The sequence below is a fragment of the Octodon degus genome, unplaced genomic scaffold (assembly GCF_000260255.1).
Source record: "Octodon degus isolate 3935 unplaced genomic scaffold, OctDeg1.0 scaffold00034, whole genome shotgun sequence".
NCBI lineage: Eukaryota > Metazoa > Chordata > Mammalia > Rodentia > Octodontidae > Octodon > Octodon degus.
Window position 1 is genome coordinate 5,148,818 of NW_004524610.1, and position 14,532 is coordinate 5,163,349.

Below are 14,532 nucleotides of genomic sequence, written 5' to 3' on the forward strand. Positions count from 1 at the left end.
CCCCCCCCCCTTTTTTTTTTTTGGACCAGAGATTATCTTAACTGTCTATGATTGTCAGCAGCTGCCATGGTCACAGCTGAACCAGAAGAGTGAAAGACAAAAGGAATAGTGGGAAGGTGAAAGGGATTGTAAGGCTGAGGCTTAGGGCAAGTTTAATGATTGCCGCTCTGTGGCTTCATTTCTGCTTTCACTAACTAGTTCTTATGATATTCCTTATTTCTTCTAACCACCTAAGAATAGTCTATAAAAAGTTATTTGATTCAGTAGGCAGTAAAGTTTATCTGTAGGACAATTTATTATATTTACCCTAACAAATAATAAGGAAGAATAAAACCGAAAGTCCAAGCTAATTCTCATTCCAAGTTTATGTTCCTAACACATCTCAGGTTAAAGAGCTCCTGGCTATTAGCAGAGAGCCCTTCCTGGTCCTCATTTCAGTCCAGAAAGTTTATATTTGTAATCCCATGGATAAATAATTACAATCCTACCAAGTTAATTTCAGTCTACCACTTCCAGTGCAACCCACGGTGAGAATAAAGACACTAAAGTATATTTGTAGTTGTGGGGAGCCAAGGGGTCCTAAGTCCAGCCACAATGATGGTCATCTAGAACAAAGGCCATCACTCAGGACCAAGCCCAGCTTTTATTCATTTGTGCAAAGGGGGTGGGTTGAGAATGAGCTACTGAGAGTGGCGGGAAGTACGTGAGCGCCACGAGCGGGACTAGCATTTACCTCTGTCGTATGCAGAAAGAGAACTTTGCATTGTACTATTGAAATAGTATCTTAGTATTTTGGGGTTGGTGCCTCAGCTCTGGTGTGCAGTCTTTCAGGCCCCAGGAAGGCAGAGCTTCTATCTCGAGGCTGCTCCACAGCGTGGAGCATTGGCTTTTCTTCCTGTTTCTACCCAGCTCATGGAAGAGCAGCAGGTGGGGTTTTCCAGGGAAACACTTCTGCCTGCTTCAAAGACTACCAGCTGCACCTCGGCTAGACCAGTGTGCGTTGCTTAAAGCCAGTTGAAAGGGAAAGGAACAGTCCTAGCCAGCTCTGTACATAACAGTGCAAAGAAAGTAGGGTCAGGCTCAGCCAGAATGGAGCTCTGCTTTCCAGGAGAGTTGCTCAGGTGGCCCTCAACAGTTGTGTTGGATTGAGTTTGCGGAGGTGGAGATGTGAGCAGAGCTCTGCACAGGCTAGGCTGAGCGCTGAGCCGCGTCCCTACTCCTTGTGTGTGGGCACCAGGGTCTGTCTTGGCATGACCTGTGCTTGGGAGTGGGTGAATTAAGAAAACATCAACTTCCTTGTGTTTTTGCTCCATGGAAGCACATGAATACTCTTCTGGTTTCCAGGCCTCTACTTCTGAACACGAATGGAGCCCAAAAGAAGAATCTGTTTCAGCACATAGTCAAAGAGCCAGCTGATAATCACCACCACAAAGTAATTTTTTAAATGTCTATTTTGTGTTTATTCTACCAGACTATAAATTTATCATGGTATTATTTTATGAAGTCAGAGTTCAGTGAGTAATAATGCAGGAGTGTATTCATGACAGGTTTCATTATTTGCTTTAGATTATTTTAAAGAAATAAATCATTACAAATATAGTTGTGCCATTTTTTGCCTATTTCTAAGCTTCTCTTGAGATAGTTCTTGCCATTGTTGTTCTGTATGTGTGCATCTACGAATAGTATTTTGTATTGTTTTGTATATATCTAAACTTCATAAAATTCCAGTCATGTTGTACATGTGACTTTATAGTATTTTTTGGTGGAGTTACTTTTCAGATTTATAAAGCTAATACTCATTTCAAATGCTGTGTAAATTGAATATTGTGATAATATGATAATAAGATTATGCATTTTTCTGTTGGTTACTGTTTTCCAACTCCTATTATGTGCTTCAATGCTACTTGTCCTCTAGCAGTTTCAAAAGAGTTTTATAGGCTTTAATTTTTGTCAGAGGCTGTATTTGTCAGAATTACATGCAATTGTAAATTAGTCCAGAGTCTAGACCCCTTTATAATAATCCTACTATTATTACTTTATTTTTTGAGATGCTAGGATCAAATCCCCATGCTAAGTATTCCACTATTGAGCTTACCTTGTTACTTTCAGGTCTAAGAATTAAACTACCTGGGCCGGGGAGATAGCTCAGTAGAATAAGCACTCCCCTGACAAGTGCAAGGACCTGAGTTCAATCCCCAGTTCTGCAAAAAAACTGCTTCAGATTTATTATTGAACTATCAAGATCCTCCAATCAGAATTAACTTCAGATCTGATTCCTCTTCAGCTGTTGTTTCTAAATAATCAAGTGTATTTAGCTGTTCTATTTGTGGGATTCAAGGATTTTTAACTCGATTCATATAAAATACTGTTTGTTGTATCTCTATTATGTCGTGTTGAAATTTACAGATTTTTGCATTATACTGATCTTAGCCTGCTTTTGAGAATTGAACTTTTTTTGAATTAATAGGACTGTGCTGAATGTGTATGTAGCTTATGAAGCCAGTCCTGGCATTTAAGTGTGGGACAGCCAAATGCTGTCTTTTAGTAAAGCCTTTAGTAGGAATGAATTGTCAAACAAAGTTGCTTGAGAGGGAATGATCCCTATCAACATACCAGCCATCTCACTGAGCTTCAAATGTCTCAAGTTCCCAGACTTTTTATTTTTTAGGTATAAATACATTCGAACTTGAAGCACTTTCCATGCAAACATTTTTGGGTGTATCATGTACTTCCTTCACAGTAAAAGTAGTGTCTAAGGGGAAGAGCTCATATCCTCGCCCTCTGAAGAGGCGATGCTAACACCAGCTAGTGTATCTGGCCCCTAAGGTGGAAGGCAGAGCTGCTGCTGGGCTTTTTATTTTCAGCATTGGAGAAGTAACAGTATATATGTCTTGTTTTTTAAATGATGCCCAGTTTGGTGGTCAGTATGAAGTCGGTTTTTCAATATATTTTTCTCTCTCATATTTTAGGTTCCACACAGTAGGACTGAAGGTTTGAAGCCAAGGGAGCGAATTTCAGATGACATCATCATTTATGACGTTACTGATGATAATACAGATGAAGACAGTATCCCAGTTATTCCTGAAACAAATGAGGACATCATAGCTGATCCCTCCAGGTAAGGAGTTTGTGAAAAGTACAGTTTATGAAAATATTTAAATGTCAGAAAAAAAAGAAAATATTTAAATGTCAGAAAACCTTTCTTTTTTCTTTGGTGAACTTTAGCCAGGTAAAGTGCCACCCCCCTCAGCCCCTCCAAAGAAGTGATAAGAATTGATTTTTGTTTTGGAGTTTTAAAACCGTTCTTTTTCTGTGGTCATATATCCAGTGAAGTGTTGGTCTATGTGGTTAAGCGGCTGACCCAAGAAACTGAAGGCTGTAGACAACCTTTCAGTTCAGGGAGTTCGCACAAGATTCAGTGCACAGATTTGATTTGCTGAATCAGTCTGAAATGTAAATATTCCTCTTTTACTATGGATCCAGCTGCAGCCAGTACCCTGACATTGTCATCGTTGAGGATGACAATGAAGACGAGTATGCACCTGTTGTTCAGAGTGGAGAGCAGACAGAGTCGGCCGGAGAGGTGCCGAGTCCAGGCAGGGACAGCAGCAGCCCGCTCATGTCCAGTGCTGTCCAGCTAAATGGGTCCTCCAGTCTGACTGCAGAGGACCCTGTGACCATGATGGATTCCATTCTCAACGACAACATTAACCTGCTGGGGAAGTGAGTGCTGAGTGGGTGGTCTGAAGTCACCTGCTGTCTCCATGCGCCGCATGGCCTGCCCAGCTGTTCTGTTCAGCTGAGCATGCTTTCAGAGCACGGACCTGCTGGTCTGCTGCTCTCTTGGCTTGGGTTGGGTCCTTTGAACCTGGGCCTTATGCATGCGAGGCAAGAACTTTACCACTGAGCCACATTTTAGGGGTCCTGAGTTGTGAGTAGAATCTCCTAAGATTAAACACAGGGGCTGGTGAGATAGCTCAGCGGACTTAGTGCCTGTCTGGCAAGTACAAGGACCCAGGTTCCATCCCCCGTACCGCATGCTGTGCTAGCCCCGCCTGCAAGGCATGCTGTGTTGGCCCTGAGACTAGGCGTAGTCATACGCTCCTGTAATCCCAGCACTGGGAGGATGGGACAGGAGGATCACTATACTATGAGTCTTAAGCAGCATAGAGACATCCTGTACCAAATACATAAATAAATATTAAAAGATTGAAAACAGGGCAGGACCCAGGAGCTATTGGAGTGTTTTGTCAAGTGACTTCTGACATTTCCTTTTGAACTCTTTTCCCCAGGGTCGAGCTGTTAGACTACCTTGACAGCATTGACTGCAGCCTGGAGGACTTCCAAGCTATGCTGTCAGGAAGGCAGTTCAGTATCGACCCAGACCTCCTGGTTGAGGTAGGTACTTGGATGAGCTTTGTCCACTGCTCAGGTGTCCGCTTAGCGGGATTACTTAGAAACCAGCGCATCTGGTCCCCCCCTTGTGTTGGTTTTCATTTTCTCTTTTAACTGAATGGTTTTATTACAAAGGAAGAAGAGATGGAGTTGAGATACTTGGGGAGAGTGATCACTGCTCGCCCCTGAGGGAGCTCAGTCATTCCCCATAGCAGCATCTCGGTTCTCTTCAGTAGTGCTGGACCAGGCCTTGTCTGGATGGCGTGGTGTTAGCTGGACTCTAGAGTACAGATCTCTGGAAGTACTAGCAGTACCCGGCCGGGACTCAGCCTGGAGTGGATTCTTAATAGTTCAGGAATTATTTGATTGTGTTTGCTGTGGTTTTCATACCGTATACCTTGTGTCCCAAGCTCTCCCTGCGCCAGTCCTCTACCTGCACATTTGGCCCCGGGCGCTGGGAGCTTGGTCCTCATCTGCCCTTGTGGTGCGGGCTCTCCTCGGTGCTCTTTTCCTTTTGTCCTGCTTCTCCTTCCCCCTTCACAGCCTTCTGCATGGCCTTGCCCGCTCAGGTGAATCTTGTTCTCTTCTGTTTCCATTTTCTCTTCATTGTTCCTTGAGATTTATTTTTTTGGGGTGTGTGTGTGTGTGTCGGGAGTCCGATTCAGTGCCTCGTGCTTGCCAGGCAGTTGCTGTGCTGCTGAACTGCATCCGTGGCCTTGTGCTTTTCTTGTGAACAGTCTCCTGAGAAGCTCTTCGTTCGTTTTTCTGGGTTTTCTCCTTTACTATGGCTTCCATGCCCTCAGCATGGTGGGAGGCCTCGGTTCTCTCTCCCTCCTCAGCTTTCTGCACAGCTGTCCCTCTCCAGTGTCCATCTCTGTGCCTCCTTGGCCTCTGGTACTGTCTGGTGGCAGGGCAGTCCCCCAGTCGGCAGCACCATGCAGTTCAGTAGCACTTCCTCTCTTTGAGTTTGGCTTTCTGTGCCCACAGCATCTCCCTGGCGCACTGAGCCTGTGTGATGGGCCTACCTTGTCCTTGCCGCCCTTTGTGTTTCAGTGACCCCCATCTCCATTCCAAATCCATGGCCCTCCCAGCACCCATTCCTTAGGTCACCAGATTGGAGGAAACTGCCTGTTCTGGCCACCACGTGACTTAACATAGCCTTTTCTGTGTGCTGAGATTCACTAAGAGGTGCATTTGCTGCCTCAGTCCCCTGAGCTGTCTCTATTTGTAGCTTGCTTTCCTTTCTTCTTAGAGGAAGTACTTAACTCTTTCAGCCAGTTTATGTACCTGTCCTCTTTGCTGTTTTTTTCTTGGTCTTAGGTCTTTTCACCTGTCCTCAATAGGTACAGATCTTCTATCTTAAAAACAAGCATTTTGACTCTTGACTTTTGTTTACCTTTCTGCTTCTCTTAATTCCATCACTACACACCTTTAGAAATGAGTGGCTGTTGGGCCAACCAGATAACTCAGTGGACTAAAGCACCCGCTTAGGCAGGCGCAGCCTCTGGGGTTTGATCCCCACCATACTGCACCTCCCCCGCCCCCACGCGGCTGAGACACGTCATTGATACAGTGTGGTGGTGCACTTGGGAGGCTGAAAATAGGAGGATCACTGCCAGTCCAATCTGTAGTAAGACCCTGTAGACCCTGTACCAAATAGGTTAAAAAAAAAATGAATTGAGTGGCTATATTTCTTACATTGTTTTGCACAGTTCTGAAACTTCGTCTTCTGTGTAACCCAGTGCTACCTAAGCTCTCTCTGTGTGTGTGTGTGTGTGTGTGTGTGTGTGTGTGTGTGTGTGTGTATTTGGTACAGGGTCTTACTGCGCAGATCAGACTCGTGATCCTTCTGTTTTTAGCCTCCCCAGCTCTGGGATTACAGGTATGCGCCACCACACTAAGACTCTGTCACCAGCTCAGGGCACCCCAGGGCAGTGCAGGGACCAGCTCAGCATGTAGGACTGGGGATTGGACCCTGGTTCCTGTGCTTGCCAAAGCAGGTGCTTTGTCTGTTGAGCTATCTCGCCGGCCCTTAAGATTTTCATAAAAATAGGCTGAGTATTTTTCTGCCTTTTTTTTGTTTTTCCTTCACCAGTCTGAGCGCACTCTAGGAGAAGAGTAGAGGAGGTTTTGTTCCCCCCATCTTTTTGAGACAGTGTCTCGCTATGCAGTTCAGGCTGACCTTGAGCTCACTTTGTAGCCCAGGCTGGTCTGGAACTCTTGATCCTCCTGCCTTGGCCTCAAAGTGTTGGGATCTCAGGCGTGTACCGCTATGTCCAGCTAGGAGGTCTGTCTGAAATCAAGTCTTACTTTTATTACTTAGAGCTATATTAATTAACTTTGGGGAAGTTAACCATTTAAGATTAACAAATGCCTAATCTGAAGGGCTGTTATAAGGAGGAAGAACAATACTAGTGTTGACTGTCCCATAACATTGTTGAATATTCTGCCTCAGAATTTTTTGTTGATTTTAGAAGTTATGGATCTCTTTGTCTACTTTTGGTCTCAACCATTCTGTATCTTCCCATGAGCTTTGCTTTTTCCCACTGTCTTGTTTGGGACTATTCCCCACACACCCAGCATCTTACCCTTTTCCTCTGCCTCTCTCTGCTCTTCTTCTGTGGAGAAGCTGTGGCTTGTGGGCCGGCTCTGCCTTGCTTATCTCTAGTCCATCCTATTTCTGAAGAGTGCTTGGCTTGAGCTATGGTTCTGTGCTTTGGGATCCTTAATGAGAGCTCGCCTCATATGACAGTCAGTGCCAGCCTCATTCTCTGGATAGCTGGCTCGCTTACAGCAGACCCCAGCTTACCTGATTTCTTCTGTCATCACTCCCTATGTTTTGTGTAGTTACAGAGCCGTTCAGGTCCTGCCAAAGTGATATTTCACTGTTGCCTTCTCATCCAGGACCTGTTATTTTGTCCTTGAATCATGGTGTATTCTCGTAAATGAAAGACTCTGAGGTGACAGATAAGCTAACTATACTGGTGCCATGTGGCCGCTCCACAGAGTTCTGTGCTGCATGATCTACACTGCAGTCAGCTGGAGGCTTGGGCTCTGGATTCCAGGAGCTGTGTCTGTCCCTCACCTGCCATCTGGCTTTGAGTTTGCAGCAGGTGCCTGCTGGGAACACCTGAGAGGTGGTGCCTTAGGTGGTAAGGTAGGGTGCCAGCTGGCCTTCTGGGGTGTCTCCTCAGGAGAGAAGCATCCTGTGAGGCCTCTGCGGTCCATGTGTGCGGTCAGCTTCCTGTGTCTGAGCCCTGTTCACTTGGGGAGTCATGGGTGAGATGAAGGTGAGGAAGCAAAAAGGAAAGAGCACGTGAGCTTGTGAAGCCCTGGAGGTAGAGGAAGCAGTGTCCAGAGCAGAGCATGAGGAGGAAGGATGTCCTGTGGCCTCTGTCTTTCATCCATGTCCCGTCTCCTCAGGTCATTCTCGTGTGGTGGGTAGGAGCGGCCTCAGCAGCCAGCCTTGCCCTGCTTTGAATGCATGTATATAACTATTTGGCTAAAGACGTCTGTGTCACTTGGGCAGGTCTTACCCATCTCTAGAACATACCGTGCCTTCTTTGTGGTTGCTAATGCGTCATTGTCTGTAGGTCCTAACCATTCCCCAGAGACCAAGACATGGCACGGAATGACCTTGTGAAGCCCTTTTCAGTTCCATCATGAGTGTGTCTCTGCTTTTTTTCCTCCTCATTGTATGAGTCCTTGGTCCCTTTGAGCCCCACCATCCTTTGTTGCCCTGCTGGATCAGATCTGAATATGTGTTGGCTCTTTGGCTCTGGTCTTACTTTGTCCTTCGTGAAGGCTGTAAGCTCTCCTGGAAAGCAGGAGTAGTGTTTTCATCATGATGTCAGGCACTTCTCGCGTGTTGAGGAAATCCCCGTGGAATGAGTGATTTGAAGCCATGACTGAGATGAAAGTTTACTGTAAACTAACTAGAGTGCAGTATGCATTGGGCTTAACACTTAGGACTTCCTGTGGAGGTGAAGTTAAATGCAACCCAATAGGTTTGTCCTGCTGTTCGAGGGTTCACTTTGTGTAAGTAGGTGGTAGTCATGGAGCAGTTTCCGTACATGGGTTACCTAGTGAGCAAATGCTCGGTGAATGTTGTCAGGACACAGTACTCGGGCCTCAGGGCCGCAGAAAGCTAGAGGCTTTTAGGGAGAGGAGCGGTTAAAGGTCACAACACTGAGGGGAATAAGTGAAGGAAGGAGAAGGGAATTCGGGAAAACCAAGTTCCCCTCGCATGGTTTATTCCATCTGCCGTGCAGCTGTCTCTGCTTTTGTTTCCGTTTTCCTTTTCTTTCCTGCATTTCTCTTCTGAACCCGTTTGCCTATGTAGAAAGTTCTAGTATAGGAATTAGAATTCTTCACTCAACGTGGTTATATAAAAAGTTTGAACACACAAGTCTTTTAAAATATTTTTTAAACTTATCATCTTTCTTGTTTGGTCTTTCAGCTTTTCACTAGTTCTGTGCAGATGAATCCCACAGATTACATCAATAATACAAAAGTAAGTTTTAATTCATGTTGCTGTCAGGACCCATAGCTATAGAAATCTGAAAAAGCTTCTAGTAAGTAGAGAGCAGTGTCCTCCCAGTTACAAAAGCATTTCCAGTGCTTAACCTGTGCACATGATCGAGACAGTAGAATTGGAGGTGAGGCATGCAGTGTGGCCATGGGGCAGCTCGCTGCTGGGTTCTGCTGCACAGGTGAGGTGAACTCAGTATGAAAGCAGAAGTCACTGAATCCTGCCCTGTTTAGATACCTGTGAAATCAGGGATTAAAATAGGATTTTTTTTTCATGTTTTATGTGCTGCGTTTCACAGTTTTACTTGTCTTCTAAGCTTTTTTTTTTAGCTTTTTAGATTGAAAATTTATTGATACTTATATTTTTTAAGTTTAATCATTGCATTAGCATACATTAAAAACTTAGAAATTTGTAATAATTGCAAGACGGGCAAATTTAAAAAGTGTAGTATAAAGTTAGAACGTTGTGTTATTAAACATAGTTCAGCTTAGCAAGAGCTGATGTGGGACTCCTAGCTGGTTACAAGGAGGATTTGGGAGGTAGGGAGCAGCGGGTGCCAGGGGCTGTGCCGCGGGCCTGCGCGGCCTGCTCGTCAGGATTCTGCTAGACCTTACTTGTCAGGGAACTCAAAGATAAATCAAACCTCAGTTTCAGAATATGAAGTGAATTTTATTTGATTCTTGTTCTGTATGATTTAAGAATGAGCATATATCAAACAAATATGAATAATTACAATGCTGGGATTAAGTTCTCTTAGTGTTGTTAAAAGGTCGCCGAACTAGATTTTCCACATTTTCACAGTGATAATCTGGCTAAATTAGAGCCCGAAAAATCTGAGTCAGGAAGTGGTTCTGCGCTCAGTATTGGAGTGATTGCTATCAGAGGTTGGCGTGCTTAGGGCAGGTAGTAGAAGTGCTTCTGGTTTTGTAGGCTCTGTATTCTTTGTCCTGACTACCGAGTACCTCAGTTGTAATAAGAGGCAGTTATAGACAGTTCAGGAAAAACTACACTGTGCAGGGTGACACACGTATAATCCCAGCACCCTGCGAGGGTGACGCAAGATGGCCAGAGCCTGTACAGTTCAGTGACCTAGTGAGAGATCCTGTCTCCAAAACAAAAAGGGCTGGAGATGTTCATTGCGAAGCCCTGGCTCCAATCACAATAAATAAAATAATTAATTTGTACCCCTGCTTTATCTAATAAAACTTTTTTTACAAACAGGGAGCACGCTGAATTTAGCATGTAGATCACCATTCGCTAATGTTTATATTGTAAGATTCTGTTAAGTTTAGCTGTTGTGTTTTAATTAACATTATGATAATCAAGTGTTGCCAAGTCATATACCTTAAATTGAATAGAACTATATCATGGGTCACTTTAGTGAACATGCTTCTGTTTACTTATTGCTAGACAGTGATCCGTTTTTGGATTATCTTCCTTATAAAAATCACTAGTTTGAGTAGTTGTCAGAAATAGCAATTAAGTAGCAAACTGCATATTGTGGTTACTATGAAAAAATTAAGAGTGACATTTATTATAGTTGTGAATTTAGATTAATATTCTCAAGTAATTGGCTCTCCTGTGTCATTGAATTGCTTGTGCTGTGGGTGACAGGGCATAGGTGAAAAGGTTTCCTACAGAGGAGCCCTTCTCTGTGGCTGGCTGAGCGGCCACCATGAGAAGAATTTTCTTAGAAAAGGAAACTCATTTGTCATGGTGGTTTTTGCGTTTTAGAAAACAGCAGTGTTATTCTTAGAAAAAACCTACTCGAGGCAATATATAAATGTATTACATTATGAATGTGTGTATTGTGAGTGCTAAATGATGAGTACTGGAATGTAAGCTTTAGGAGGATATAACCACTTCTTTTTATCTTGGAGCTTCTTTCTAAATCCTGGGAACTTACACTGTTTCGTTGTATAATGAATATCAAGGGACTTTGAGGTCTTCTCATGTAGATGCTCATTTCAACACCAGCTAGCTGAAATCTAGGTCTTAGTTATTCAGAACAAGTTATGAACCTTGGCACCTCAGAATACTAAGATCATTGAGATTACTGAGGAATTTAGCATTATCACAATTAGATGTAAGGAGAGAAGACCATAGTTAATCCATTTTAAGTGACAAAAAGAATTGAAAGATCCACAAAACAGAGAAGAAGAATCGCCTTCTCAAAAAAAAAAAAAAAAAAAGGAATCGCCATCTCAGCCTGAGGCTTCCAGGTGTAGGGCTGGTGTCAGGAAGCCATGCTGAGCAGCTCCTCCTAAGCTGCTCTGGCAGCGAAGGGAAACTAACGGGACACACTTTTAATAAGAGCTATTTAAAAGGACTTTAGTTGTTTAAAGATGTTCTCAGCATTTGAAACCATTTTTCTTTGACCCATTCCCATGTTTTACCCTTGACAAATTTTGTCTGTGTCCAGCTGCTGCCCTCCTGGTTCAGTTTTTTACCTAATCCCTTTGGTGACAAACAGCTCTCTTGAGTCAGTTTTGGTACCTGTTCTCTAATCTCTGTCTGATCCATTTTCCTCATGTTTCCCTTTGCCGCATATTTCAGATAGTGTATCAGTGTTTACATATTGTGTCACTTTTAATTTTCCAGGGCCAGATAAGACATGAAACGAGTATTTTTACTTTTTTTTTTTTCTTCCAGTCTGAGAACAAGGGACTGGAAGCTACCAAGAATAATGTTGTTCAACCAGTTTCTGAAGAAGGAAGAAAATCGAAGTCCAAACCAGGTAGATACAGAGGTACTACAGATTTCCGTAGGCTCGTAGGACTCCTGTGTGGAAATTAGGGCCACCAAAGAAGGCCTTGCGGTTCTCATTCTCAGGCCTGGTGGTTCTCAGCATCTGATCAGAGTACCCTGGTTTGGCCTCTGCTTAGTGCTTGAGGTTCTGTCAGAGAGGGGAAACTGAACGAGCAAGGTAATGGTTAAGAAGTCATTTTTTCCTGTTTAATTGGGCAACCTGAACGTGAGGAAGAGCTCGGCTCTCTGCCTTGAGCATTTAATAGCTTCCGGGAGCGAGGCCCTGTACAGCCACGTGAGTGTGTGCTGTCTTTGCAGACAAGCAGCTCATCCAGTACACGGCCTTCCCCCTGCTCGCCTTCCTTGATGGGAACCCCACGTCTGCGGTGGAGCAGGGGAGCACGGCTGGACCGGCCGAAGCGGTGTCCTCTGCGGAGAAGCCCATAGAGGTGGACGAGCTCCTGGAGGGCAGCCTGGACCCGGAGCCGACCCAGAGCAAGCTGGTGCGCTTGGAGCCATTGACTGAGGCGGAAGCCAGCGAGGCCACCCTGTTCTATTTATGTGAACTGGCTCCCGCATCCCTGGATAGCGACATGCCACTCTTGGATAGCTAAACTCCCCGGGCGCGGACTGATGTGTATATATTCATCAAAATGATGAACTATTTATTTTAAAGTATCATTTGGTACTTTTGTAAGTTGCTTTGTTCTGTTCTAATCAGATACTGTGGAATAAAAGCACCTTTCGCTTTCTCACCGCACATTTTGCAGAGCTTTCAGGTGTTACTCAGCTGCCCAGGTAGTTTCATGCACATCATTGGTGTATTTTTCAGTTGTTCAAACACCAGTTTTTCTGCAGTTGTAGTAATTTGGGTCTTTCTTTTATCATTGTGACCATTAACCCAGTTAAACTTTTGTTGTTTTACTTGTTCCATGTTGTTTGTTCAAGCGCAAGTCACTAAACTAAGATTTCTTCATGCTTTCTCTGTTTATTTCCTTTATTAAATATTTCTTCTTGGCTTCTTTTAAAAACTGGGAACATAAAGTGCCTGTATCTTGTTAAGACTTTGATTTGTCTTGATCCCGAGAAGTTCACTTCTGTTCAGGGCAGTGTCCCGCGGTCTGCAGGAAGGGCGGCGTGTGCGCAGCGCCCCGGGCTGCCACATACAGCGCGGCACGGCCGTGTGGCGGCCAGGACTGGAGTCAGCCTGGCTGGAGGCGCGCCCGGTTTAAGTGGAAGTTTCTAGTGTGTGTTTTTTGAACCATACTGCTTAGTAAAACATAAGGAATGTTGCATACTTGTATTTGTTACAGGTCTTCTTTGGAGGTGGTCCCGCACAAAGCAGTCTTGCCTTCTCTTGGGAAGAAGGTGGCTGTAAGCTGTGTCTCGTCCGTTGTTGTCTCAGTGTGAGTCATATCGAGGTCTTTGTGCCTCACCTGGAAACACAGGCTGTGTAATGCAGCAAGGGAGAATGTTTCTAAACTTCATGTATTTTAAAGTTGTGCTTTGTTTAAATACTATACTGGCTTGCTTTCTGTGTTTATAATAAAGAACTGAGAGAACCATGCCTCTCATTGTTACAAATAAGAACAGTGTCCTGTGTGCTACTGAAGGCCTGTAGTTTCTGCTCAGAGCAAAGGTAAGAGAAGTGAAGTAAGAGAAACAGTGAAGTCATTTCCCAGCTTGAGAGCCGCTGACCACAAGAACTGTGGAGCCCGAAGCCTAGGGCGCTGTCGTTTGAAACGTGGCCCTTTCTGCCTAGCTGGAAGCGCTGCACTTTGCTTGAGCACTGCTGGAGGGCTACTGAGAGGCCAGGGAGGAGCCCCTGAGGTCTTAGAATTTTCCTTGCATGATGTTAAGATACAGTAGTAGTATACTTTTAAAAATGTATCTAAATGCATCAGAATGCTGATATTTGATCTGTATCATAATTCATTCAATTCCATCCAGAGTCATCCCACTTGAATCGTGAGTTATACATTGATGATATGGCCATAGTCTGAAGCTAAAAAAAACCCCAAAACTCTGGGTATTGAAAAAAAAAACCATCTGTACTTGAAATACACATATGAGGTGAATATGCCTTATCTATGGTAGAGACTAGCTAGTGGCCAGTCTTTGCCTTTTCCTGTTGATATGGGGAGAAAAACTGATCTCAGGTGGGTGACCTGCAAATGCTACAGGGAACCTCCAAATGATACAGGGAAAAATGATCTCCCAACCTGACCTGCACGAGTTCGTGTTCTCTGAAACCGAAGAATGAATTTCAGGAACAAATGGAGGTTATGAGCAGAATATATTTATTGAGGGAAAGAAAGCTCCTGTCTGAGAGGGACAGGAGGAGGGCCCCAAGTGGGTTGTCCCCAGGTAGCTGTGTCTTCCAGGGACTTTTATAGTGTAAAACCATGTGGGGCTAAGGTGGAGAAAATGGGAACTTGCTTAGGTGGATGTGGGGTGGGACAAAACTATCATCAACCAATGAGATTACCATTGCTCAGGTAAAATTAAGTCCAGGACCAAATGGGGAAAGGAGTCATGTAGCTAGGGGGCGTGAATGTGAAGCAGGACTCTAGCTGGTAGCCATCAGATAGTGACTTCCTGGCTTTCTCAGGGAGAAGATGCTAGGCTTTAGGGAGGTTAGCATTTGTTTGATCTTTGGTCTTTACGTCTGGCTCACAGCAGGAGCATCCTTCTACAGTTGTATCTTCTGTGCGATCTCCTTCAAGGGCCTAGCTCTGTCTAACTGCCTATAATATTTCTATCTAATTTGGCTGCCTGCAACAGTCAGTAGATTTTTTCCACCTTTACACTGAGATACTTAGCTATACAAGTGAAAGGTATGTAGTAAACCCCCACCC

General features: G+C 44.3%; 1 protein-coding gene across 4 annotated transcripts in view; it reads left to right on the forward strand.

Annotated features, from left to right (window-relative positions):
* Positions 1-13,236, forward strand: part of Hsf2 (heat shock transcription factor 2) — a 33,482-nt gene extending 20,246 nt beyond the window's left edge. Inside the window, exons 7-13 of one of the 4 annotated variants that reach the window (XM_023714229.1) lie at positions 1,345-1,432; positions 2,970-3,118; positions 3,484-3,723; positions 4,293-4,398; positions 8,855-8,908; positions 11,579-11,675; positions 11,993-13,236. In XM_023714229.1, coding sequence (XP_023569997.1) covers positions 1,345-1,432; positions 2,970-3,118; positions 3,484-3,723; positions 4,293-4,398; positions 8,855-8,908; positions 11,579-11,675; positions 11,993-12,288 — 1,030 coding nt within the window. In that variant the 3' untranslated portion in view covers positions 12,289-13,236. The remainder of the gene's footprint in view (positions 1-1,344; positions 1,433-2,969; positions 3,119-3,483; positions 3,724-4,292; positions 4,399-8,854; positions 8,909-11,578; positions 11,676-11,992) is intronic. The other 3 variants (XM_004630233.1, XM_023714230.1, XM_004630235.1) reach the window with 3 other exon arrangements.
* The last annotated feature ends 1,296 nt before the right edge of the window (positions 13,237-14,532 follow it).